The sequence below is a fragment of the Pararge aegeria genome, chromosome 11, assembly GCF_905163445.1.
Source record: "Pararge aegeria chromosome 11, ilParAegt1.1, whole genome shotgun sequence".
Taxonomy (NCBI): Eukaryota; Metazoa; Arthropoda; class Insecta; order Lepidoptera; family Nymphalidae; genus Pararge; species Pararge aegeria.
The window spans coordinates 12,119,188-12,144,903 of NC_053190.1; the positions used below are offsets into that span (position 1 = coordinate 12,119,188).

Here is a 25,716-nt window from a genome sequence, read left to right on the forward strand (position 1 = left end):
AAGTCTATAGGAGCTATAGTTTAAAAACGGGAATTGTTCATTGTTAACGCCCCCGCAATCCCCTTTGGGGAATGAATTTCTTAAAATCTATTCATAGCTGACCTCTACATAGCAAAAGTAATATTCCTACCAAGTTTCACGTTTCTAAGTCTTATGGTTCCCGAGATTTCGTGGTGAGTGACTATATAAATGGGAATTCTTCGATTATCATCGAAATTTTTAACGGGCTTTTTAAAATTTTCTTACATACAAAACTTTCTCCTGACAATTCTGAAGATAAAAAAAAAGCCCAATTGGTCCAGCCGTTCTCCACTACCGTGAGTAGATTCTTAGCTGAATGTAAAAAACCATAATCCGTTTAATACACTCTGTTGAAATCCATGAAAACAAAAGAATCAAGAGAAAATGCTTATCTTTTGTTTTTATTAGCGGGATAAATGTTCATAAAAGTAAAAGAGCAATAAAAAAATGAAGGAATGTTGGAATTCAAAAATAGATAGCCATAAACCATCTAGGAAAAATTTCGCATCGAATGGTGGTAGTTTCATGTCGATACGATCAGTGGTTTAGGCGTGATTGAGCCTCAAACGAAGACCATTTTCATTATATATATATAGATTATAATGATTTAGTAGAAATCCAACAGCGTTACAAATTATTTTTGTTAAGGGTTTATCTTATTACTAAAATAAGGCCAAATCTAGATTACGAATCTAAACTGTGACAAATATGTACGAGGTGCCAGTACAAAATATACAAAACAATCAATTACTATATTCACAACAGCATGAATGAGTGTGAGTAGGTGTGTGTGTGCGTAATTGTTTGCGTGGGTGTATAAGTGTCCAAATGTATGTGCTTAAGAGTATTTCTAAAGCAGATCAGGAGGAAAAGCCTTGTGATTTCTCCGCGTGCGCTAAGTAAATGCTTCGTTAAAAGTACTAATTGACAAAGATGGCACACCTTATATGATGATTTTAAAATGGAAAACAATAGCCATAGCAAGCAAAATAATTGACGGCCGATTGGCGCAGTGGGCAGCGACCCTGCTTTCTGAGTCCAAGGCCGTGGGTTCGATTCCCACAAGTGGACAGTCACTAGATACAAAAAATCACTAGTTACAATTATAACATGAGTTTTTCATATTCCAGAGAATATTCTAGACAGCCAGTTGAAATCAACGCTGCCAACGTAACTGCAACCACTGCTACTTTTTTCGGAACAAGAAACACAACTATCATTGTTCATGGCCACGAGGGATCTGCGTTCACGTCTTTGAATCCTACTGTGAAAGATGGTAAGAAATTATAGAGCACCAATACTAATACGATATCTGACCCTCCTCTTTGACGAGGTCCTGGGGTTGATTCCCCGAGTCAGCCTAGTACCATTATGCTGTTTCCATACGAGCATCAGCAAATGAGCTGGCTTATCAGTTGCACCCATTATTACCATCCTCAGTACACTGGAATGCAGGCTGGAGTAATCTGTCTGGTGGTACTGGGATGTTGTACACATGTACGTCAGAACTTTTTGAGGTTTTAAGGAATAGTTTTTTAGTTAGTCAGGTTTTGTTCAGGCTTATACTCAAGGTATAATAATAACACGATATGAACAAATGGAGAGAGCTATGCGAGGAGTATACCTACGTGTTCAGAAATGAGAAGATCCTGGTTACCGACTTAGTTCAGTGACTCGAGAAGCTGAAGGGGCAATAGGCGAATCACATAGTTTGGAGAACCGGTGGACGTTGGGTTCCCAAGGTGCTGAAATGGCGACCCCGCACTGGTAAACGCAGAGTTGGTCGGCCCCCAAAAGGTGGACAGACGACATCAAGCGAGTAGCTGGGAGCTGTAAAAATAAGCGGCCCAGGACTGTGGATTTTGGAACTCCTTACGAAAGGTTTATTTCCAGCAACGGACGTAAATATTTGTTGCCACCTTATACGATTGTTACATGAGGTTCATATATAAACCCATAACCGGCCCACTACAAGGCACGGATCTCCCACCATTAGAAGTGATATTTTATTTGCTTAAAACGCACATTACTAAGAAAAGTGAAAGGTGCGCGTGCTGGGTTTCGATCTTGGCCCGAAAAAAAGTGGACCTAAAGGTCTTACCACTAGGCTATCAGCGCTTTATATTATCACTTGAAGGTTAATTAATAGTAAAATAACTGTTTCAGCTGCCCTCGTAAGTTTAGACCTTAACGTCGTCGTGGTCGACTGGTCGGTGTATGCAAGCCAAAGCTACAGCAACGCTGTTGGCGCAGTCCCCAGTGTTGGCAAAGATTTGGCGGGGCTCATCAATCAGTTAGTCAATAACTCAGCTGTAACCTTAGACACATTGCACCTGATTGGATTTGATCTGGGAGCTCACGTTGTTGGTTTTGCTGGAAGGGCTCTCGAACACAAAGCAGCAAGGATTACTGGTACGTTCTTTTATTTTTAACTCACTACAGTATACAACCTAAGATTGTAGCGGGATGATCCCTTATCTATTTTACGTACACAGCATAGGGCTGGAATGCTTCGCACGACTTTGTTGGCAGCTTGCTACGACCGAAACCTCCCACCCGAAAACACCAGTGATAATTATTTAGATATAGTAAATTCCCAAATATACATATATATGATTGTTTGAAAGGAAATAATATATGTTTGTACACCTTAAGGTTGGGGATTTGAATGAGCTTTTTAATATTTTAGACAAACTATGCCACACATTATCATTATTTACAATATCTTAGCATAAGGTGCTCTCACGGCCCTTCAATATAACTTAAGCACTTAACTTAGAGGTTAAATAATTCAAGGATAACGCCTGTCATGTGTGGCATAATCTAGTAAAAGTTTCCAGCTCAGCATTGTGTTTCATGCCCCTTTTAGCATTAAAGTATAGGTGCAGCGCCTGTTTTGAGCCACATAAATAATTAATCCAGAGTTGCATAAATATAATAATAATTAGAGAAGAAAAAAATACTAGAAATATTTAAAAAAATATTTCCTAAATGTCTTTGAGACTTATTTGTGAAAGCGAAAACCTAATAGTTTTTGAGTAAACCACTGCCATTGTTTTTACTGAAAGAAATCAGATAGAGCCCTGACATCTCATGCAAAATTAAAATCATGTGACTCCTAGCATATTATCAAAATTAAGCTTAATTTGCTATATTCTTCGGCAATATACCCTCTACGCACGTTTCGCTCCGAAACCGGAGCATCCTCAGGAAATGTTGACTTTACAATGAATAATTGTTAAGTCAATGACTTAACAATTATTCAAAATTCCGCAAAGTAACGCCTTCTTCTATCCAATATTTGACTCCTAGCACTTCATTAGGTACGCGTCGTGTAGCGTAGGTACTATGCGTGTGTGGATCTTTTATCTTCTATAGGGTTGTCATCAGTCATAAACACGTCGAATTTTTTGAATTCGTTTGTATGGAAAAATAAATATACTTATTTCGGCTTAAATTTTTATAGGGTTACGAATTATACTTATGCATCCTACAATATTATTTAGTAATTCTATAAAGATTAATTGTATAAAGCTGAACAGTTTTTTTGTTTGTTTACTTGAACGCGATGATCTCAGGAACTTTTAGTCCCATTTGAAAAATTCCTTTAGGATAGCCTATATATGCCTTATAGGATAGCCTATAAATCTAGAAAGGCTATAGGGTTTATATATATGTCATCACGTTAAGTTCAATAGAAGCATAGCACCAATGAAGTCGCGAGGGATCGCTAGTCATCAATAAAGTATTAAACCATTAATTAAAAGGTTCAAAATAATTATTGGCATAAATATTTTGTTTATGCTTTTATTATAACCATGCAATAAGATATCATGTAGGTACTTTAATATAATGCACGTTTCAGGCCTAAATCCTTCAAGAAATCAATGGGATGCCAATTCACCTCGATTGAGCTTCCGCGATGCTGAATATGTGGAAGTTATTCATACCGACGGTATTGGACTCATCAGCTATGGTATTGGTGACGCCATTGGTCACGTCGACTTCTATCCTAACGGAGGAACCGGCCAGCCCGGATGCTTCCTAAACAATTACTGCAGCCACAACCGTGCTTGGGATCTTATGGCTGCGTCATTTACGCACGATCGGTTCGTTGGCAACAGATGTGGAAATTGGCATCAAGTCACTCTAAATTCATGCCGTGGCTACCAACTTACGATGGGCAATAATGAATTTAGTAAAATAGGGTAAGTTTAGATTGCATTAACTTTCTTTCTGATCCGCACCGCAAAGGCCTGGAATGCCCTCCCATCTTTCGTCTTCCCTGATACCTACAATCTGGGTACCTTAAAATCAAGCGTGAATAGGCATCTTCAAGGCAATTTCCCCCCATCTTAGGCTGCATCATCACCATCCAGTCCAACCATCCAGTGCATCAGTACCATCAAGTGTGATTGTAATCAAGCACTTGACTATATATTAAAAATAAAAAAACTACACTACAGATTTGAAATGTAAGAACCTGTCAATATTTCCCATCACCTTTCGGAACCACCGCAGTGAGACAAGGTGCCTTATGGTAACTGCCAGCTCTAGGATCGCAGGTAGACTTGTTAATCCTTTTAGACTGTTCTTTAAAAAGAGCTCGAGCCCTCGGCCCCATGGATCTACTCCAAAAAGAACAATAATGCAACTGCTATCAAGGTTTTCATATTTGCGCCTGTTGGAATGCTCGCCACTGGTACCAGCGGCACCCACCTCTGATGAGGTCAACAGAATGTGTGATGCAGCTAGGGTATCAAAATACCTAAGCAGCATTGCTGCGATGATGTTTGCACTCTGATTGCTTGCCACGTGTTCGGTCTGAAGGGCGTGGTTGCCGGTGTAATTACAGATCCATGAGGCTTCAGACCTTCGTCTCAAATTGATGGACACAGGGCGGCGCGATTCAAAACGTGGTCCTTGTATACCCTATGAAGGGTTGCTCTGTTTAAAGAAAAAGAAAATCCTGGCATCCCAATAAAGCGATCTTCCCAGAGTCTTAGGAACGAGCGTCATATGATTTTTAATCACACAACGTTTTTATCTTCTGATTATACCCACCAGCAAAGGCTAAAATTTCCATCAAATTTAAAGATTTTAAAATAATGACAGTACATATTTGAAAATTGAATGTACGTTCATAAAATAATTTCTAAAATTAAGAAAGAATGTGACTGCAATATTTTAAACATTAGAAGTAAGAATAAACTTACAGTGCAATATACTAGGTTACATAAAATTCATAAATCGTTTATAGGAAATTGCATACAATTCTACAATAAACTACCCATTGACATCTTGGAGATGTCTCTTAAAAAGGTCAAAGTTTTGTATTAGACGTAAGGTTTAGTTTTAAGTTTACGAAGGTGGTTATCGCCATCATCTCACTACCGTGTTATTCTTATGTACGCATCAAAATTGCCACCTATGGGCCTACTTGAATAAAGATATTTTTGACTTTGACTTTGACGTCTATCAAAGCTCGGTAACAGGGGATATCCATTTTACCAAGAGAAAATATCTCCTGCCTATGTTGGTTGCTGGAATCTTATCTGATGGTAAGTGATGATGCAATCTAATATGGTAACGGGTTAACGTGTAGTAGGAGTAGTAGCAGTTATATTAAACCCATAACCCTAAAAGTTTTCTACACGACATCGTACCGGAACGCTAAATCGCTTCCCGGCACGTCTTTTTCTGTTTGTTGGTAACTAGCCACGGCTCGAGCTCCCACCAGACCAGATCAGAGAAAATTAAGAAATTATAAATTCCCAATTTGCTTCTGCCGGGGATCGAGGCTGGGACCACAAAACCACAGCTCTCACCGCTGCGCCAGGAAGGTCATCTATTTAACTTTTCTTTTTTTTTTTCAGGACGGGCATGTTCCGTGTGAATACAAGAAGAACATATCCCTTCGCATAATCGTCTCTAACAGAACAGAATCTTAAAATGTCATATTGTCTGATTTCAAAATTAAACGCGGTTAAGAAAGATATGTTTTATTAAACTATATCCAAATTAATCTATATTGATACTTAGAATATATACACCGTGTAAATGGAACTGAAATATTGCATTAAATGCTTGAGAGGTACATTATTTCTTATCTGTGAGACTTATCTGTTTTACTGAAAGAAATCTGATACAGTCCTAGCATCACACGCAAAATTAAAATCAAATGACTCCTGTCACTTTATTTTCAATAGAGTAATCATAAGTAAACACTTAAAACTTATTTTGTTTGGAAACCAAATACGTTTCTTTTGATTTAATATTTTACGAGGTGATTCGATATGAAATATACTTTTGCACCCTTCAACCGAATTTCGTAATTCGGTTACACGCTGTTTATCTAAGACTAGATAATCTGGCAGACGCGTCTTGCCTGGTAAAGCAGCACCACAAACATATTTCATCCATCATACCAAAGCATCTTTCAAACAAAAAAAACAAAATCGCATCCTTTCGGGACTACGATGCTACAGACACACACACACACGCACACACACACACACGCACACACATACATACATACACACACACACACACGAACACGCGCACACACACACACACACACGCACCATGCAGCCCCGTCAAGAATAAAACATACCGTCAGTTTGCGTCCCAGTTCAAAAATATCTAATCCCATCCAACGCGGAATATCAGCCATTTGTACGTCGAGACTTCGCAGTCGAACACTTTTATATCAAACACAGTATAGATTACGTCTTCTAAAGAGCTTAACTCGTCTCAGTTATCCTGCACAATAAGGGTTTTCTCAATGTGGCTTCCTGCACTAATACCTTTAGCCGATTAGTGGAACTGAATAAAGAAAAATGGGAATTTATCCTTCAACTTATGCATTGTTGCATCTGCATCAGTCTTGGTGGAGATAGTTCTCTGTTGCTTGCGTTATAATAAAAGATTTACTGATTTGATCAATTATATACTAGATGTGACAGTCGTTACTTTTTAATTTTAATTTCACTTGGTGGAAACCCAGAATCAGTTTTAATGTGGCATCGTACCGAAACGCTAAATTGCTTGGTTGCACGGTTTGTTGGTAAGGTGGTAACTAGCCCCGGTCGGAGCCTCCCAACAGATCAGAACAGGAAAAACGTTAAGAAATTCCGAAATCTCCACCGGGGAACGGGGATCTAAATCGAACCTACCAATTATTAGAACCAAAAATAAGTATTGGATGGAAGCAGGCGTTACTTTCCAGAAATCCATGATATATTATGAAAGTTAAGCTTAATTTTCATAATAAAAAATAAGTATTCGCTTGCAAACTCAGTGCCTTCTTTTGAAAAGAAAATGCGGTTTTTTTTATAAAAATTTGCGTACCAAGCAGAGATAATCATGGCTATAATACTTCTTCGGTAAATCCCTTTAGCTGCGAGATTATCAAAAAAAACCTTTTTAACCTATACACGGTTGACGGCCGATTGGCGCAGTGGGCAGCGATCCTGCTTTCTGAGGCTGTGGGTTCGATTCCCAAAGCTAGAAAATTTTTGTGCAATATACGTGAATGTTTTTCAGTGTCTGGGTGTTTATCTGTATATTATATGTATTTAGTAGCCATAACACATAGCTAGATAGCGATGTGAATGAGTGAATGAATGAATACACTTTTATTGTACACCAAAGAAAAAAAGTAGTTACAGAGATAATAAATACATAGCAAGAGAGTACAATTTAGTGGTGATGTGTGTAGTTTCGTAGTGCGTTTATTTTTATTTCTTCATCTAACGCATTGCTAAATGCGCAACACAGCTTGCAAACTGAAGACGGATAGAGATTTTTCAATCCAAGAAAACAAAATTCTCCTCGGGATTATTTGGAACCGTTGTCCACAGCTGGTAGTAGAGCTTTTGACCCATAGTAAGGTTTTGTAGTCTTAAACAACGTGTTACAGAATTACAAAATAATTTTGTGCATAAGTTTATTTCATAAGGAATCACCATATCAAAATATTAAACAAATTATCCATACAAACGAATACGAAACACTGAGTAGAACTAATGAGAACCCTATTGCATATAAAAGAACGCCACGCGCATAGTACCTACACTACGCGACGTTTATCTAATAAAGTGACAGGAGTACATGATTTTAATTTCGCATGTGTTGTTAGGGATTTATTTGATTTTTTTCAGTAAAAGCTATGGCAATAGTTTATTTAAAAACTATTAGGTTTTCGGTTTCACAGATAAGTCTGAGTAGTTGTAGTAGAGTTTTTTTTTGTGATAGGGCTCGTCCGGGGAAGTACTACCACCATGAATTTTTCTGTCGCTAAGCAGTATTGCTGTGTCGCCTGAAGGGCGACGTTGCCTGGGTAATTACAGGCACATAAGGCTTAACACCTACGCCTCAGATCGATGAACCTGTGGGTGGCACTTTGTAGAGCGTGTGCTTTGAATGCCCTGCGAAGTGTTACTCTGTTTATCTATCTATATATATAAAAGAGAAAGTGTGTGGGTATGTTCCGTATAGGCTCCAAAACGGCTGGACCGATTTCAATGAAACTTCCAGGGAATCTCCGGATTGACCTGGCGAGTAATCCTGTAAAGTTTGGTGACGGTCGGAGCACTCTTATTTTTGAACTGTAAAACTGTCAAATACAGCTTTTATTTACTATGATGATATTCTATTGTTGGGTGTACATGGGTGTAGATAATGATCTTCACCCGCTCGAGAAGAGAATAGAAGAGAATGAATACGGAGAGAAATAAATAATTTAATATATTATGAGACTTAAAGTAAAAATTTAATGATGTAAGTTTATTGTTATATATATATGTATAAATAGGCCATCTGCTTCAATTATTAAAATGAAAAAGCTCGATTTGTTTATACATATAGCCTTTTTATTTATATTTCAAATTCATTTATTTCAAGAAGGCCTAAGCACTTTTGAAGCGTCAAGTCTGTCTGTTTGTAGTGACTCTACCACCGGTTCGGAAGGCAGATTCTACCGAGAAGAAGCCGGCAAGAAACTAAACCGTTGCTCTTTTCCATCATCAATTTACATTTTAAATTTTAACATTAATTTTTCTAGCTTGTGAGAGATGAAAGCGGAGCCGGATGCTTCCAAGCAACCTTGTACAACCAAGAAATTTATTAATTGTATAATAATCTCGCTGTTATAAATGTGTTTAACATATTCTTTAAACTTATGCATGGTAGGTCCAAAATTACCTTAGGAATCATATTATAAAAGCGTATACTCAATCCCACAAATCACTTCTGTAACTTTCGCAGACGATATGCAGATGACACTTATTTATTACCATTTCTGTAAGTCAACTGTTTATGTCCACTTTTTTTTTATACAGACTAATATGTAGTCTTATAAATACTATATTATTATAAAAATATTGTGAAGCTACAGTAAGTATGCCTATTTCTTTAAAATTCTCACGGAGGAATTCGCGTGATTTAAGTTTATATATTGATCGTCCAGTTCTTTACTGCAATATAACTTTACCATACCCTGTAAAACATATAACATATCAAAACTAGCCTACGCACTTCCACATGTTTTTGTGATTGTTTAAAACAACAGGAAATTTTTCATTAGCACAATAGGACTAAATTCATTGTATTGATTAATATTACGGAATTGCTTTAAAAATTCAGCTATGCTACAAAAATATACTGTATACAATTTATTAAAAGGCAAGTATAATAAAGTAGGATTAAACACATACTGTTTAATCCTACTTTATAATACACACACACACATACATTAATTATGCAGCTATTTATATTGTTTATGAGTTTTATTACAATCTTAGTAATGAAGACTCCTGTATTGCAATGATTTATTAAGATTATAGGTAAATACTTAAGCCTTGACCTAGCCTAACTAAACATACCATTATCAAGTATAGTTTATAGTACCTCACAACAAAAAAGTTTGTATTCTGTATATCAAATATATGATGTAGCCTGACTTCCTTATGTCTGGTTATATTTAAAGGTAGAGCAAAGCACTTATTCTCTGAATATGTGCACGACCTAGAACTAATATATCCATATATGGCCATCATCATGTAAGCATCTTCTTCTTAATTTTCTTGCCCTATACTCTCTGGCCTGACTTTTTCTCGGTCCCATACTCTCCTGAATGATACTAGCATTAATTATTTAGGTGCTTACTATCAACGCTTTAAGCAGTTTTATATATAATTAAAATTGGTTGACATACCTTGACATACTATAAATAATGATATTAATTCTTAAACAGCACTTTAACAATATTTAAATAATACTGCTTTAAGCGATTGAAGTAAGCCCCAAAGACTGATTAATATTATTATTCCCTACCTACTTGACATTCAAATACCGTTGATCTTTGAAGCAGTAACTTTAAAACAATATTAAAATAATAATTCGCGAGGGTAGTAAAGCATGGACTGATTTTTATTCCTAACCTGCTTGATAGTCAAATCTCTCAAGTGCTTTTACTCAAGTTCAAATCTTCAAGAGAAGTGACTGCTATCAGAATCTTGATGACCTTCCTGGCGTAGCAGTAAGTGCTGTGGTGTATATGGGAGGGCTCGGGCTCAACTCCAATTCCAATTCCAATTCGTTGACATTTTATAATTTCTTAATTTTTTCTTGTATGGAATGAGGCGAGGCTTAAGCCGTGGCTAGTTATCACCCTACCGACAAAGACGTGCTGCAAAGCGATTTAGCGATCCTTGACGATGTTGCGTGGAAACCGATAAGGGGTGTGGGTTTAATATGACTGCCATACCCTAAAAGCTTAACCCTTTAGCATCCTACACTGCATCATCATTTACCACCAGGTGAGATTGAAGTCAAGGGCCAGTGAAATAAAAAATAATAATAAAAAGAATTTACTCCGAAGCTTTAGTGACATTTTTTAATCTTGTTTTAGTTGCAATAACCGGGAACAACGGCTCACATTACTTATACGAGTATTTGCAAATACTGCTAAATAGAGTTCTTAAATTGCATGTGGTCGAAATTCAATTAATAGCCCGTAAATTAACGATAAAAACCCTTTAATTTAATTAGTCAAGTGTCCCGTATGGGGAAATCATGAGAGTGTTTTACTTTTTTTTTACCCTTTTTTTACCTTCGCTATCATTATCAATTCGATCGATTGACGTCCACTTCTGGGCGTAGGTCTTTTGTAGGGAGTTCCAAAATCCAAGTGCCTGGGCCGCTTGTTTCCGACTTCCGAGCGGCTCCCAGCGACTCGCTTAATGTCCTTTGTCCACCTCGTTGGTAGCCGACCCACGCTTAATTTATCGGTGCTTTTTACCTAATGGTGTGAAAATTCTGTCACCGGGGGCGTGGAATTTTCGACGACCTATGTGCATTTGTGTTATAAGTGAGAGAAGGCTTCGCATTTATCACTTTGTAGGACGTGTTTCTTGCATGCCCTTTGAAGTGTCCGTATGTTTATAGACCAAGGTTTTATACCCTACCATCATGTGGAAAATCTGCTAGGTAACTAAAATTTTATGATGTGCACGTATTAAGAAGCTAGAAAATACATACAAATGTATACTATATGTAGGTATTAATAATTCTTACATACCTACTTAGAAATACATAATATGACATGGTCGCTAACTATGGGCCTCACGAGAGGGCTCAGAGTCACTCAGCGGGCGGTGGAGAGAGTTATATTAGGAGTATCTCTACGTGATCAAATCAGAAATGAGGAGATCCTTAGAAGAACTAGAGTTACCGAGATAGCTCAGAGAGTCGCAAAGCTGAAGTGGCAATGGGCGGGGCACATAGCTCGGAGAACTGATGGACGTTGGGGTCTTAAAGTGCTGGAATGGCGACCCCGCACCGGTAAACGCAGGTGGACAGATGACATCAGGGGAGTAGCTGGGAGCCGCTCGGGCAAGCGGAAACTCCCTACTAATAGACCTATGTCCAGCAGTGGACGTCAATTGGTTGAGGTGATGATGATGATGATAACATGTTATCTATATGATAATGAAGTAAAAAAGTGGATGAAAGCAGGAATATAATACAAGAGAAACAAGAAGAAGAAACACTTTTTTCCACGCAAAACACAAACTAATACTTATTGCTGCAAGCAATCTCTTACAAATAATAAGAGTAAAGATACATCGAAAATTACAAAAGTTGCCTTATTTATTTACTTAAATTGAAACTGTAAAGGAGGGGTAAGGGTCCGTTCACACAGACCGGCTCGGAGAGGAGAGCAGATTTTTATCACGTTGGAAACAGTGTTTTGAGTGATTGTAGTAAAGTTTATTTTTGCATTTGCACCTTTTTTGTCATTAAAAATGCCTGAACGCGCTTCGTGTGAAGTAATAAAAGGAGCCGACCGGCTCCGCTTGCGTGCTCTTTCTCGCTCGCGCAGCCGATCGGCTCTGATTGCGTGCTCTTTCTCGCTTGCGCAGCCTGTCGGCTCCGATTGCGTGCTCTTTCTCGCTCGCGCAGCCGATGGGCTCCGATTGCGTGCTCTTTCTCTATCGCGTAGCCGATCGGCTCCGATTGCGTGCCCGCTGCGGCCGCGCCGACCGCCATTTTGATAGCAACATTTGAACGTAATAGTTGTGCGTACTTGTACGAAAAGATGAATGATGAAAAATTAATAATACTCGTGTCAAAATATGAGTGTTTATTTGACATAACCAAGCCATCATATAGCGATCGGATAATGAAAGACAATGCATGGGAGGAAATTAGCAAATGTCTCGGAATAAGTGGTAAGTAAGGTTTTCATTGTTTTACACCTACCCCCAGATACTCAAACGAATTTTAAAGCAAGGGCTTCTTAAACTCGTGCTGCGACGTGTTAGATTCAAAGTCAAAATAGGAATAACATGAGTTTAAATGCGCCCTTACTTTAAAAACTCGTTTGAGTATCTGATCGTTAGAATATACTTATGTAGTAGACAATTTTTATTAAATATAACTTAAGAAACTCGCGTAGCCACTTGATCTTGCCAATCTAAAGCACCACTTGATGAAAAATAATCCTTAAATTTATTCCTTGTGGTTAGAACTGCGTCGCTATTAGAACTGTTTTCATTATTATTGTCTGTTATTGCTGTTAATAAATTTATATTGCTGTGAAATTCATTCTCTTGTCCTGGCGTCCGATTTTCTATTAAAAAATTATGTAAACATGTAGTTGCTAATATAATTAAATCACAGTACTTCGGCTGAATTTTCATTCGTTTTTGATAAATTTCAAATCTTTGAGTTAGCATTCCAAATGCACATTCTACGACTTTTCTTGCCCTGCTTAAACGCAGATTAAATACTTTTTTTGATAATTCTGTTCTTGCTTGTTCTCTTGGATACGGCCGCAATATATTATTGCTCAAAGGAAATGCCTCGTCTCCTATAAAAACATGTGGTAAGCTTTCAGTGGTACTAGGTAGAGGTTTATTTGGGGGCAGCTTTAACTTATTGGTGTTGAGTTTTTTCCAAAATTTTGAATTCTGTAAAATTCCGCCGTCGCTATTTTTACCATATGATCCGACATCAACAATTAAAAAACTGTATTTCGCGTCGACCACAGCTAGTAACACTGTACTGAAAAAGTTTTTATAATTATAGTATAAGCTTCCACTATTATCTGGTGCCTGTATATTGACATGCTTTCCGTCTATAGCGCCCAAACAGTTAGGAAAATTCCAAATATTAAAGAAATCACGTGAAACCTTTTCCCACATTTCTTCATCTGGCATCTGCATAACTATGGGCATCAAAACATCACAAATTACTCTGATTGTCTCATGAATAATTGAATGAACTGTAGAAATTCCCATTCGAAAATTAAATGACAAGTTTTTGAAACTGCAACCAGTGATGAGGAATCTGTAAAAATAAAACAAACACACAAAATAGAAATATAAGACTGCCGTACCAAAACGAACTATAAAATAAAAAAGAGTTATGTTATTAATTTTTCATTTCTGTTCTTTCCAGTGACGCAGTGCCAGGATCGTTGGAAGAAACTGCGAGATAACTTCAGAAAAGCCTATTATAACCGAAAAGGCAAGAGTGGCGATGGTGCAACTACGTCCAAATTGATAAAATTTGAAAAAGAACTTTCTTTTATAATACCATTTTTTCGCAATCGAAACCAAATATCTAATGTAACATTATCATCGGATGATTCAGAGCCTGGCACACCAATACCACCACCATCGACATCATCTAAACGTTCTGACCATTCTGAAGTTGAATCGCTTGCAAGTACTTCTGGCTCGAAAAAGAGACCACGCTTAAGCAAAGATGTTGCTACGGTTTTCGAAGAGTATCTTGAAGAAAAAAGAAATACTACACCCCGTGACAAGGCATTACGTAATTTTTTTTTGTCTATGTCAGATACAGTGGAAACATTCCCAAAAGAAGTCCAAGCACGAATTAAAAGGCGCGTGTTTAACATTGTTAATGAAGCTGAATTAAGTCTGTATGAAAATAGTACAGATTTGAATTATTCTTTGTCTATAAATTCACCGCCATCGACTAATCAATCTACTTACCTAGTGTCAAACGAAACCTATATTCCTCAAAACTATCCAGATCAGACTACTTACGGGTACAATACCAGCACACAAAATACAAAATAATAAACAATCAAAAACAATAATAATTATAATAATAATAATTAAACACACACAAATCTGTACTATTTAATTACATTTCATTAACGTAAATAATGCTTAATAAATGGAGGGCTGTGATTTTGTGATCTATTTGGATGTTTGTGTTATTTAACATGATTAGTATAAGTAATTTACATTTCATTAACGTAAACAATGCTTAATAAATGGAGGGCTGTGATTTTGTGATCTAAATAACATGATTAGTATAAATAATTGTTTTTTATTTACCTTAAAGTTACCGTTAACCTTTCTTCGGCTGTAATGGTGCAACGATAATTTGTAGTCTTTTTTGTTATATGTACTCTTAACAAATCTGTCAATTTCAAAAATTGCCAATATTCCATACGATAATACTCATAAAATTTTAGGCTATCTCTCTTCAATTCCTCGAAAATGGTGTGAAACTCCCCATGGATTAGTCTTTTTTTCCAAATATGTTTTACCCATATTTGTTTCCGCTTGCGCTTACGTTTCCTATGTTCTATTTCAAGTAATCTTGCTAACAAATATATTTCTTCGTCGGAGCTATCTAAATCCATGTTTCGAAAAGCACACGTTAACACACCGAAAACAAAACTTAGACTGCGCGGAATACTGGCACTGCCTTTGTAGTGTATCCACCCGACTCCGAGCGCATCCGACCGGCTCCGAGCACATCCAACCGCACCCGCTTTCAGATCTCTTCCAGCCGGTCGATGTGAAATAGTTGGCGGCTCCGCTCCGGCCAATTCCAAGCGTATACGACCCGGTCTGTGTGAAAAGAAAAAAGCAGGCCGATGCTCTCCGAGCCGGTCTGTGTGAACGGACCCTTAGTTTAACAAGTTTAAAGAAGACGTTTTGCTTACCATAATTTAAACTTTGACAAAGGCGCGACGCTGCACTGGCGAAGTTGGTTGTGTCAACTTTTTTTATCTTTCTACTACACCGTTTTCTGCTGTAAGTAGTTAATAGCATCTTCAACAGTCTTTACTACAGTTAACAGTGACTTTGTCTGCGTGAGCTTCCATTATTGCGTATTTCCTTAAAGTTAAAAAATAAATTACCCTACCCTACTTTAATAAGATTTTCTATTTTGATATGTTTTTGGACGAAAAGTGTAAGCCTAGTGGTCAGAACTTCGGCCTTCGTTTCGGGGAGACCGTATTCGATTCCAGCAAACTCTCTAACTTCTCAGAGTTAGGTAAATACATAAATAACTCAAAATAAAAGTCTTTATTGTACCCTCTGTAGGTACAATAAAGACTTATACAAATACAATAAAAATTTCTTTACATATGTTTAATATAGGTATGTTTATATATTTTGTCTATTGTAAAAATTTAAGTCTGCTCTCCGAACAGGAGGGTTCGCCCATAATCACCACGACAGGCAGACGTTTTGGTAACCGCAGTATATTGTACTAGTAGTACAGAGGTCACTGCTGTTCGTTCTCTTTTATACTTCTTTAGCCGTTTCGTACGACACCCGCTGGAAGAGCAGGGGTGTTGACAAATTAAGATCTGTGTACCACATGGTAGAAAAAGGGGAGAACCAAATAGTCAAAAATATATCTTTATAGTTTTTGTTCGCTGTGTAGAACTAGATATAATATAAATAGTATCAGTTCCTTCAACCTTGTTTCGGATCACTCAGCACCATTCAACGTTTACAGAGCAGTATTACAACAAATACAGTACAGTACTCAATTTCCGTTGTACACATGTGTAAGTCAATCGCAGGATGGTAACCTCAAATGTGCAAATTGCCACACGTCGTTAAAAATTTTTTGGAGTTGTGCTTCATACGTACGACAAACACAAGACAACTTAAACTGTATTGTAATATCCCAAAAGTGTCCCGTGACTATCTCCGTGTAAGTATAATGTCTGATATATTTATTCTTCCCTATCAAATATTATCCGCTGTTCTACGCACGAACTCGTAGGTAACGCCTATACAGCAGGCGTTCCAAACGCTTATATTATTTTCTACGCAATAGACCCCGACATACCGTGTCGCATCGCCCTTCCGTTATTACTATGTTTATAATTTTAATTATTTATTTTTGCTTTGCTTGTAAGGTAAGGAGAATAATTTAAAAGCCAGTTGTAGTTCCAGTAGTTCATAGAGTATAATTTAATTTAATAGCCCACAATCTTCATAAAATTCTACCGAGAAATACGACTGTTAGTTCGAGAGATTAGCGAGTTAAAATGTTTATAGTAAAACAATGTTTCAGCTGTATTTTTTTATAAATAGATAATATACACAATAATACAACACACAGACAAACACCTCAATTATATTTATTATACTTAAGCATAGAATCCTTTAGATATAGATATTCATAAACAGACGTAACATCAGTTTAACTTTTAACTCTTAGGCATTAGACGTGTACACTCAGTTTAAGGCCAACATGACAAATTTAAACAAATTAGTGCGAAATACGGACAGTTTACTAAAATTTCGCTTGTCGATATATTTCTTAGCTTTCGCGCATTTAGTGATTATGTCCATAAGGTTACTACTAGTTAAAGACTTTGAGAATTCCGAAGACGAGACAATACGAGTGTATGCAAAATCTAAGTGGAAGCTAATAACAACTTGGTTTAATGTAAGTAAATGATGGATGCTATACAGATCCTATACTGTTTAAAATATTGATTATTAATAATATAAAATAATGATAAAAGGCTAATTATTAGTTCAATAAACATTAACTAACTTACATTAAATATTGATGAATAGACTTTTTTTTGTTGTTTACGGTAAGGTTACGGCTTCAGATTACCTTTCGGGGGGAAAGTGTTCGATCTCCAGCACACACCTCTTACTTGAGGATACCTACATACCTGGGAGTTATCCATAAACAATATAGAGTTGTGTGATGTGAAGAGGCTCAATGTCTAACTAATACATACTTGGCCAGCGTGGCGGACTACGGTCTACGGCCTAAACTCATCTGGTTCTGAGAAAACACCCGTGTGTGGACCGGTAATAGGTAGATAACAACGCTGGACTGGATTTTTTTTTATTCGATTAAATAATAAATGATGTTACGCGTCACGTGATTGCCTGATGACAAAGGTCTGGTCTAGCACTCGTCACAGTATCCCATCGTGCGCTACTCTGAGCCTATTTGAATTTTTTACTTTCCCATGGACAGTAGCTAATATTATTATTAAACTCTTTATTTGTATACCACAACATTTAAAATATAACAAAAACAGAAACATCGAAAGAAGTAGTAATACAAAAGGCGGCCTTATCGCTTAATAGCGATCTCTGCCAGGCAACCTTAGAATTAGGAAAAAAAAGATAATATGCACATTATGGGGTGAAAATACTTCATCGGAGTTTAAATGCAAGACAAAAGCCTCGCCAGAAGTTAAGCCCTTGGCCTGGAAGACTTCAGGGGTAGTGAAGGATGGCAGCAGCGGCCATATTTTTGTTGTTGGTGACAAACCGCCATATTCCGTTTCTAAGAAATAAAGTTATAATCCCCTTTTAATTGCAAAATCTGTCAGTCTGATTAGCATTTACCAGATATAATTCCGGACCCTTTCAGAGAATTTCTTCTTTACATTATTATAACTCATAATATGTTCACCATATCAAGGACCTTATCTTTTTTGTAGTTAAATTTTAAAATGTATCGAATTTCTTAATTAGATTCACCAATCTCCTTCACAGTACGAAATATAAAAGTAAAAAATATAAAAATCACACATTTTCCTAATTTGAATTTGGAATTATCTTCTTTAAAATTTAAACTTTTAATGATACCAAAACCAGCCAGATAGAAATAGTATAGCCAAAGAGATTTTATTACAAGTTTATACATAGTATAATGCGAAAAGATTTTTCCCCAAATTATTATTTGAGATTATATTATTAAGACAGGAGAACTCTCAGGCGTGCAGGTTTCATAACGGTGTTTTTCTTCACCGCGGAAACACATATTTGGAATGCTTAAAACGCACATAACTTAAAAAAGTTATAGGTCCGTGCTGGGATTCAAACTAGGTCCACTGAAAGTGAAACCGAAGTCCTAACCACTATCACTGCTTTCAAAAAAACTTATTAATTATTACATTACAAATTCTGAACTCGTATTAACGATTCGAATTTAATAGAAAATGGCTATCTCGTATATACTTTATTTGTATGTGTTTTAGTTGCTGTCATTTGGATACATACCTGTTTGCATATATTGTGATTTGCGAGAATTAAAAGAAAATGGAACAAAACACTTGAAAATGTTTATGGGAATTCGAGATTTTCTATTCACAAGCTTCGTTTTGCCGACAACTGCTGTAAGTTTCCAATTTGTTTTAAATCGTTTATAAATGCTATTATATAATTTTTCACGAGAAAGAACTAGAGAAGAGAAGACTAATAACGTAAAATAAGGAGTAACGTAAATAAGTTACAAACAAAAGTTTATAGTGAGTTAACCTAGATGTCAAATAATACATGATATAACGTTTATCTAGACGGACGTTTTTTGAAATTTTAGAAGGGAACAATTCCGTGATAATTGCTTGAACGGTGAAGGAAAACATGCATGACTGAGAGTTCTCTATAATGTTCCCAAAGGTGTGTAAAGTCCACCAATCCGCACTGGGCCGGCGTTGTGGGAGGAGACCCATATACGGCCGGGTAATGGGTTGATATGATGATGATGATAGATATAGATAGACAGTTATTTGTCTATTTCCCTGGGAGTTTCTAGGTACAATCCCTGGCACAGACAATTTTGACATTCCTAATTTCTGGTTTTTCTCGCTTCAAGTGATGAGCGGCTTCTGCAAATGCATTAATTATCTCTACAACAACAAAGAGTGTTGCCAAGTGATTTAACATTCCGGAACGCTGCTTTGAACCAATGTGGTTAGCTCACTATACTATTAAACTGCATCATCACTTACACACCAAAAGACATTGCAGTCGACGACTTTCTTGTAATGAACAAAAAAAGTATTAAAAATAACTTTTAATAAGTTTCTTTTAGAGCTATAAAACCTATCGTGCTGTTATTTTCTGTTTTATTGTGCTTCACTAACAAACAATCTGGTTTAACTAAAATATGCGTTGTTCTATTCAATGTGTTTTAGTTTGCTGATATTCTGTTCTGGAGGCTTTGGTATCATGACAGAGAGCTGATGTTCCCGCAATCGGTGGACAATGTGATATATTACTGGGAGCAGCACAGCTTGCATACATTATCCCTGGTTTTCGTCATTTTCGACCTCTTATTTGTAAGGCGGGAGAGACCTAAGAGTATGGTACCAGGAATTATAGCAATGCTGGGATTTATTAGTCTTTATATCGCTGTGTAAGTATTTTTATTAAAGTGCTTGTGTATTGTTATTACGAAGAACGAGCAATAGCGTCTACTGTGTCTATGGTCGTCCAGCTTCTGCAATCACGTCCCCGCGACTCTCGATCTCGTCTGCCCAGCCTGGTGATTATGGGCAAACCCCTTCCGTTCAGAGGCCTTTAACGTTTGTAACGTGTACAAACTTTGATTTTTTTAGGAGATGTCAAGAATAAGTATAGGCCATTGACTTTAGTTTTTGTACCTTCTTGGAGAAAACAATATGTAATATTACTTTAATATAAAATGCATATGAAATATTCGGAACGAAAAAGCAAAAAAGTAACTTTTAAACGAATAAAGGTAATTTGCCGACCGATTTGCGCAGTAGGAAGGGGCTTTCTGATTCAAGGCTGTGAGTTCGATTCCACATCTGGAAAATGTTTGCGTGATGAACATGAATGTTTTTTTGTGTCTGGGTGTTTATTTTTATATTATAAGTATTTATATATAATATTCATACAAATATTCATCAGTCTTGTAAGAACCCATAACACAAGATATGCTTACTTTAACGCTAGATGGCGATGTATTGTCGTAGAATAATTATTTATTTAGTAATTATAATCATTTTGTCCATAGGTGTGTACACAGTGTGGCAAACGAAGAATACCTTTATCCCGTTCTGAAGAAGTTCTCCCCCTCCAAGTTATTAGTTTTAACCATTTACACCTTAACATCAGTCTTGTTTTACCACACTGGCCAGTGGCTAGTTATAGACTTTATAAATGGACATCAACGGAGATTAAAGAAAAATGTTTGAGTAATATAAATGCTGCATGATGAATTTTTTTTTGTACTTACCTACCCACTTGCCTAACCGCTGCACGGGTCTCCTCTCGGTCTCAGTCCACCACACTGGGCAAATGTGGATTGGTAGACTTAAAACGCCTTTGAGTTAATGAATAATAATTGTTGTTGCTTATCAATTATTCATTGTAAAGTCAACATCTCCTGAGGATGCTCCGGTTTCGGAGCGAAACGTGCGTAGAGGGTAAATTGCCGAGGATCTGTTTGGTGTAGAGTATACGGATTGAAGTATTTATAAATTACACCATACAGATTCTCCTGCTGTTTGCGGAGTATGCTTTTATCCAACACTATGGAAAACTCTCAGGCATGCAGGTTTCCATACGATGTTTTCATTTGCCGTTAAAGCAAGTGATATTTTAATTGCTTCAATTAATAGCAAAAATTAGAATATTTTTAATTTTGTTTGAGATAAGTTTAATTGATTGACCAAGCAGATGGCCAACTTGATGGTTAGTGGAAAACCATCGCCTATAAAAAGGGCAACACTTCGCAGGGCATGCAAGAAACTCGTCCTGTGTCTATCAACCTAAGGCGTAGGTGTTAAGCGTCATGTGCCAGTAATTACACCGGCAACCCACCCCAGATCGAAACACAGCATTGCAACAATGCTGCTTAGCGGCAGAAATAAACACGGTGGTAGTACGAGCTCTGTCACTAAGCTCTACTACTACCAAAAAAAGGTGATCAAGTATCGGACTCAGTCCCACAGAAGGGGAAGCCGAAGCTCTAACCACTAGGCTATCACCGCTTGTTTTTATACTGAACTTGTTTCATAACACAACGTTCACTGCTGAACATGAGGTACCTACTTTTGAGGTATATCTATAATTCAGCAGCATTCATATAAAATGCAGTAAGCTTGACATGTGCTTGCCTTGGAAGATCGAAGGTTAGAATGAGAACTCCGAAACTGTGAGGGTCATTGTTGTTGGGTACAAAAAGCCATTATTGCTCTAGCATTGTTTCTATTGGGTGTAGATCACAAAATTTTTGTGCGATGGCGTTACATTCGAATACAAAAATGCTCCTAAAAAACGCTTTTACAAAAGAAAAAAGAAACGCCTACAAACCTTCCTTTATATCTACCAAATGTAGTTATGAAAACTGCATTAGGTATAACGAAAAACCAAAATAATTGTGTAAACAGCAAGTGTAGTTTTAAACCAGAATATGGCAAACGGGTATTGTTAATTTTTAGGTCCTTAAATTACATGAAATTCACTATTTCGGTATCCAATTAAAAGTTTTTCGAAATTTACCCACGGATCCGAACTTTCAAGGCTAGTTACGCAGTTTTGATATTACAAAATGTGACATTAGCTACTACTAGTTACTGTTAGTTTATAGTACTGCTGTCAGATTCATAATTTGAATATTTCGATACCGAAGTATGATAGTATGAATCGGTGATAGTAGGTAGGAGCTCGACTTCGCTTTCAGGGGACCAAGTTCGAATTCCAGTACGCACCTCTAAGTGTATAAAGTTTTGTGCCTTTTATGTCATTAAAATATCACTTGCTTCAACGGTGAAGGAAACCTCGTGAGGAAACCTGCATGCCTGAGAGTTCTCCATAATGTTCTCAAATGTGTATCCTCACTAGGCAAGCGTGGAGGACTACGGCCTTAACCCCTTCTCATTGTGGGAGGAGACCCGTGCCCTGTAGTGGGTCGGTAATGGGTTGATATGATGATGATAATTAAATAACCATTAAACAATAATTAAATTGTTAAGAAACTTGATACGGGATCGGCAGTGTCGTGAAGGTATATAGTATGGGAAATATTTGAAATCTAGACCTATTAAACAGTATGACTTATTTTTTCGATTCTATGCTGGAAGCTCCGTTAAACCACTAGGGGTTATTAAACCGGAGGGAGGTTATGTTGATCGAGTTAAATGCTTGGAATTATTTGTCAAAGAAACGTTTCGGGGGCACGACTTCGATTAGCTGGGCACTGATTATCGAAATACACATTCATATATTGACTCCAGGTATCAATAAATTTCCGTGGCTAATAAAAACGTATTTTCTTGCATTGCTTCTCAATATCCTTCATTATTATATTCTTTTTTGTTATATTATCAAATGACGTTTTGCATAATGAGGCTTAGATGAATAACATCAGCTCTTTTGATAATTTTATAGTCTTTTAATAACTAAGTAGTGTAATCCGACAAACATATTATATACGTCTTGTTTGACCTTGTTATTACGTAGAAATACAAATAATATTTCTACATTATGACGAGGTACGTGTATTATAGTAATTTCAAGGAAGTGTTTTGTGTTCGGTACGTCATTGTAAAACGAAATGAACATAATTATTTTAATAGCTGTAACAGTGTCACATACGTGTTCCTGTATATTTATTTATATTACTTGGTATAGATGTACCAAGATTATGTTGTCAACGCCAATGTTGTACATAAATGTCTGAACTTAACTAATTTGACAGGTATAAAAGTGAAGGTAAGGCACGCTGCTGTCTTCCCCGAGAATGTAGCGGCGTAGCTCATAAGCCTTGCAATGGGCTAGCTTGCTTTATATCCGTTGTACAAGGGAGGCACGTTCTTAAGAGAACCCGGAGCCTTTGAAGAAGTTTTTACCCCGTGAACAAAAAATAAAAAAAAGTAATCTAAAAGTAATGCTTTCCTTTTCACAATGTTTGCCATTGAAAGGGATAGCACTATTTATGGAGATGTCAATTTAGTGTATTTTAGAGTGTTATGCTCACCATTGTGATATTGCAGTCAAGGGCTAACTTGTAGTGGTAAAAAACAACAAATGACAAATATTTCAGGTTTCTTGTAAGATTTTATCATCTTTAATTAGTGTTTTTACGAAGACTATAATAATGACAATTAAAAAATAATTGTATAAAATTTAAAAATTTCATTGAAAAGTTGGAAAGTAACCATAAGTTTTAGGGGCATCCAAGACGACGCCAGCTTTACCCCTCTATTTGGTGCACTATTTTTTACCTCACGATTCAATTAAAACAAGGCTAGTATAATAGCAAATTGTTCGTTGTACTTTGAGCAATTATTTTGATAGTTTCCGGTGGTAATTGCTGTTGCTATATAGATAATTAGCAGTTGTCCGCGACTTCGTCTGCGTTTGATTTTGTTTTTTGATGTGGCATTCAATTTAGCTGTAGTTAAAAAAAAATAGTATCACTAAGCCTTAAATGAGGGATTTGCGCTGAGGAGATCTGTCCTCTATCTCTAACCATATTCATCAGATCTACACAAAGTTTGGGCAAAATTAAACACATAGTACAAAAATAATTATTTAAATTGGTTATAATTTGTCGGAGTTATGGTGTAAAATCGTCAACTTTCATACCCTCTCCCAAACGAACCGAGCTTAATGTCGGGATAAAAAGTATCTTATATTACTTCTTACACTTCCAAGAACATGTGTACAAAGTTTCATGAGGATCGGTTAAGTAGTTTTTGCGTGAAAACGTAACAAACAAACTTACATTGACATTAGTAGGGATTAGTTTTAATAACAACATAATAAAACGTTTCGGAGGTATTTTTTTTATATCTAAAAATATTTTATTGTTTGCGCTTAATGTGCCTTGGCGTGAGAAAGGGACGTTATTTTCCGCAGCGAAATTAGGATGAAGAAATATTTCTTTGGATGCGAGATGTTTTTTAATTCAAATTATATTACCTACAACCCGCTTAGTCTTATTATTGTGATGACGTACTTTATCTTTAGATACTTGTTTTTTAATAAGACATTGTCGAGCAAATAGTGTTAAAAAAACAACTGATTTATAATTGGTTGAAATCACATTAATACGTGTATGTTTGTGCGTATGAACATACGTGTGAATTATAATATGACCGTAACCCTTTTGCAATAGTGTTCATCCACATTTGACCTAACTGTAAACACAGTTATGGTATGTCTTATATATATATACTCGTATTTCTTGTGTGCGTGTGTATGTTACTGAACTCCTCCTAAACGGCTGGATCGATTTGAATGAATTTGAAAATTTGAGGTTCAATCAGCCTGACTAATGGCGCTGGGGTCCGCTAGTATTGTATATATAATATGTATTGGTTGTTGACACTGCCTATTTTTTATCACAACTTTGTATTATCTTTTTGCTGCCGTGTGGTAACGGCAGATCAGAGTACAGTTGTCACGCGTATTAAATAAGATATAAAAATAAATGGCCACTTATGTCGAGTCATACAAATTCTGATGGCAACAAACAATGGCGTCTATAACTCTAAGCGATTGCTGCTATTGCAAACCGGTTTTCCGGGACGTTTTGAATCTTGCGATAATTTCTTACCAGTGCCTTTACTCATTGTCAACTTATCATCTCACGTGTTGGTGTCTTCTTGAGCTGTGTTTTATGCCTTTGGTTGCCTGGAAGAGATTGCTATGTAGCGATAAGGCCGCCAAATAGTATACTTTACGTTAAATTATTAGTTACAATTTTTCTATATGTTGGTGTGGTGTACAATAAAAGTGTAATCATTCATTCAAAAATTTAATAAATCTCAACTCACTTTACTCTGTTTATTACAACGGTTGAATTCATATTATTCTCTCGCACCAAAAGATACCTAATGTAGTACGCAGTCTACTTGTCACTCACAAAAAATGGTTCTGCTTACTTTTACCCTCCATTTGACGGCCGATTGGCGCAGTAAGCAGCGACCCTGCTTTCTGAGTCCAAGGCTGTGGTTCGATTCCCGCAATTCTGGAATATTGTCGGGTGGGAGGCTTTGGCCGTGGCCACTATACAGATAAAGACGTGCCGCTAAGCGATTTAGTGTTCCGGTGCGATGTCGCGTAGAAAACGATTAGGGGTATGACATACTCCCTAACAGGTAAGCCC

The 25,716-nt window shown here is 36.8% G+C and overlaps 4 protein-coding genes across 5 annotated transcripts; 3 read left to right on the forward strand and 1 right to left on the reverse strand.

Annotated features, from left to right (window-relative positions):
- Positions 1-849: 849 nt before the first annotated feature.
- Positions 850-5,946, forward strand: LOC120627424 (lipase member H-B-like). Its single transcript, XM_039895426.1, has 5 exons — positions 850-920; positions 1,152-1,297; positions 2,188-2,433; positions 3,887-4,229; positions 5,898-5,946. Exons 1-5 carry the CDS (start codon positions 850-852, stop codon positions 5,944-5,946), a joined length of 855 nt encoding a protein of 284 aa, XP_039751360.1.
- Positions 5,947-12,586: 6,640 nt separating this feature from the next.
- LOC120627523 lies at positions 12,587-14,899 on the forward strand. Its single transcript, XM_039895528.1, has 2 exons — positions 12,587-12,755; positions 13,987-14,899. The coding sequence occupies exons 1-2, from the start codon at positions 12,623-12,625 to the stop codon at positions 14,631-14,633; spliced, it is 780 nt and encodes a 259-aa protein (XP_039751462.1). The 5' UTR covers positions 12,587-12,622; the 3' UTR covers positions 14,634-14,899.
- Positions 12,653-15,228, reverse strand: LOC120627522 (protein ANTAGONIST OF LIKE HETEROCHROMATIN PROTEIN 1-like). 2 transcript variants are annotated; one of them, XM_039895527.1, is made up of 3 exons: positions 14,898-15,228; positions 13,719-13,875; positions 12,653-13,590 (listed from the first exon to the last, which is right to left on the reverse strand). In XM_039895527.1, the coding sequence occupies exons 1-3, from the start codon at positions 15,206-15,208 to the stop codon at positions 13,540-13,542; spliced, it is 519 nt and encodes a 172-aa protein (XP_039751461.1). In that variant the 5' UTR covers positions 15,209-15,228; the 3' UTR covers positions 12,653-13,539. The 2 variants fall into 2 exon arrangements, with proteins under 2 accessions (XP_039751461.1, XP_039751460.1); XM_039895526.1 differs by having other exon boundaries at positions 12,653-13,875.
- A 1,812-nt stretch (positions 15,229-17,040) lies between these two features.
- On the forward strand, positions 17,041-20,803 carry LOC120627554 (androgen-dependent TFPI-regulating protein-like). Its single transcript, XM_039895558.1, has 4 exons — positions 17,041-17,265; positions 18,830-18,967; positions 19,769-19,989; positions 20,614-20,803. Exons 1-4 carry the CDS (start codon positions 17,068-17,070, stop codon positions 20,792-20,794), a joined length of 738 nt encoding a protein of 245 aa, XP_039751492.1. The 5' UTR covers positions 17,041-17,067; the 3' UTR covers positions 20,795-20,803.
- Positions 20,804-25,716: the final 4,913 nt, after the last annotated feature.

Coding starts and splice junctions, on each gene's coding strand:
- LOC120627554 (XM_039895558.1), top strand. CDS start 17,068: ATGACAAATTTAAACAAATTAGTGCGAAATACGGACAGTTTACTAAAA. Junction 17,266..18,829: donor TAATAACAACTTGGTTTAAT/GTAAGTAAATGA, acceptor TATGTGTTTTAG/TTGCTGTCATTTGGATACAT. Junction 18,968..19,768: donor TCGTTTTGCCGACAACTGCT/GTAAGTTTCCAA, acceptor AATGTGTTTTAG/TTTGCTGATATTCTGTTCTG.
- LOC120627522 (XM_039895526.1), bottom strand. CDS start 15,208: ATGGATTTAGATAGCTCCGACGAAGAAATATATTTGTTAGCAAGATTA. Junction 13,876..14,897: donor AGGTTAACGGTAACTTTAAG/GTAAATAAAAAA, acceptor TTATTTTTACAG/ATTCCTCATCACTGGTTGCA.
- LOC120627424 (XM_039895426.1), top strand. CDS start 850: ATGTATGTGCTTAAGAGTATTTCTAAAGCAGATCAGGAGGAAAAGCCT. Junction 2,434..3,886: donor CAAAGCAGCAAGGATTACTG/GTACGTTCTTTT, acceptor TGCACGTTTCAG/GCCTAAATCCTTCAAGAAAT. Junction 4,230..5,897: donor AATGAATTTAGTAAAATAGG/GTAAGTTTAGAT, acceptor TTTTTTTTTCAG/GACGGGCATGTTCCGTGTGA.
- LOC120627523 (XM_039895528.1), top strand. CDS start 12,623: ATGAATGATGAAAAATTAATAATACTCGTGTCAAAATATGAGTGTTTA. Junction 12,756..13,986: donor CAAATGTCTCGGAATAAGTG/GTAAGTAAGGTT, acceptor TGTTCTTTCCAG/TGACGCAGTGCCAGGATCGT.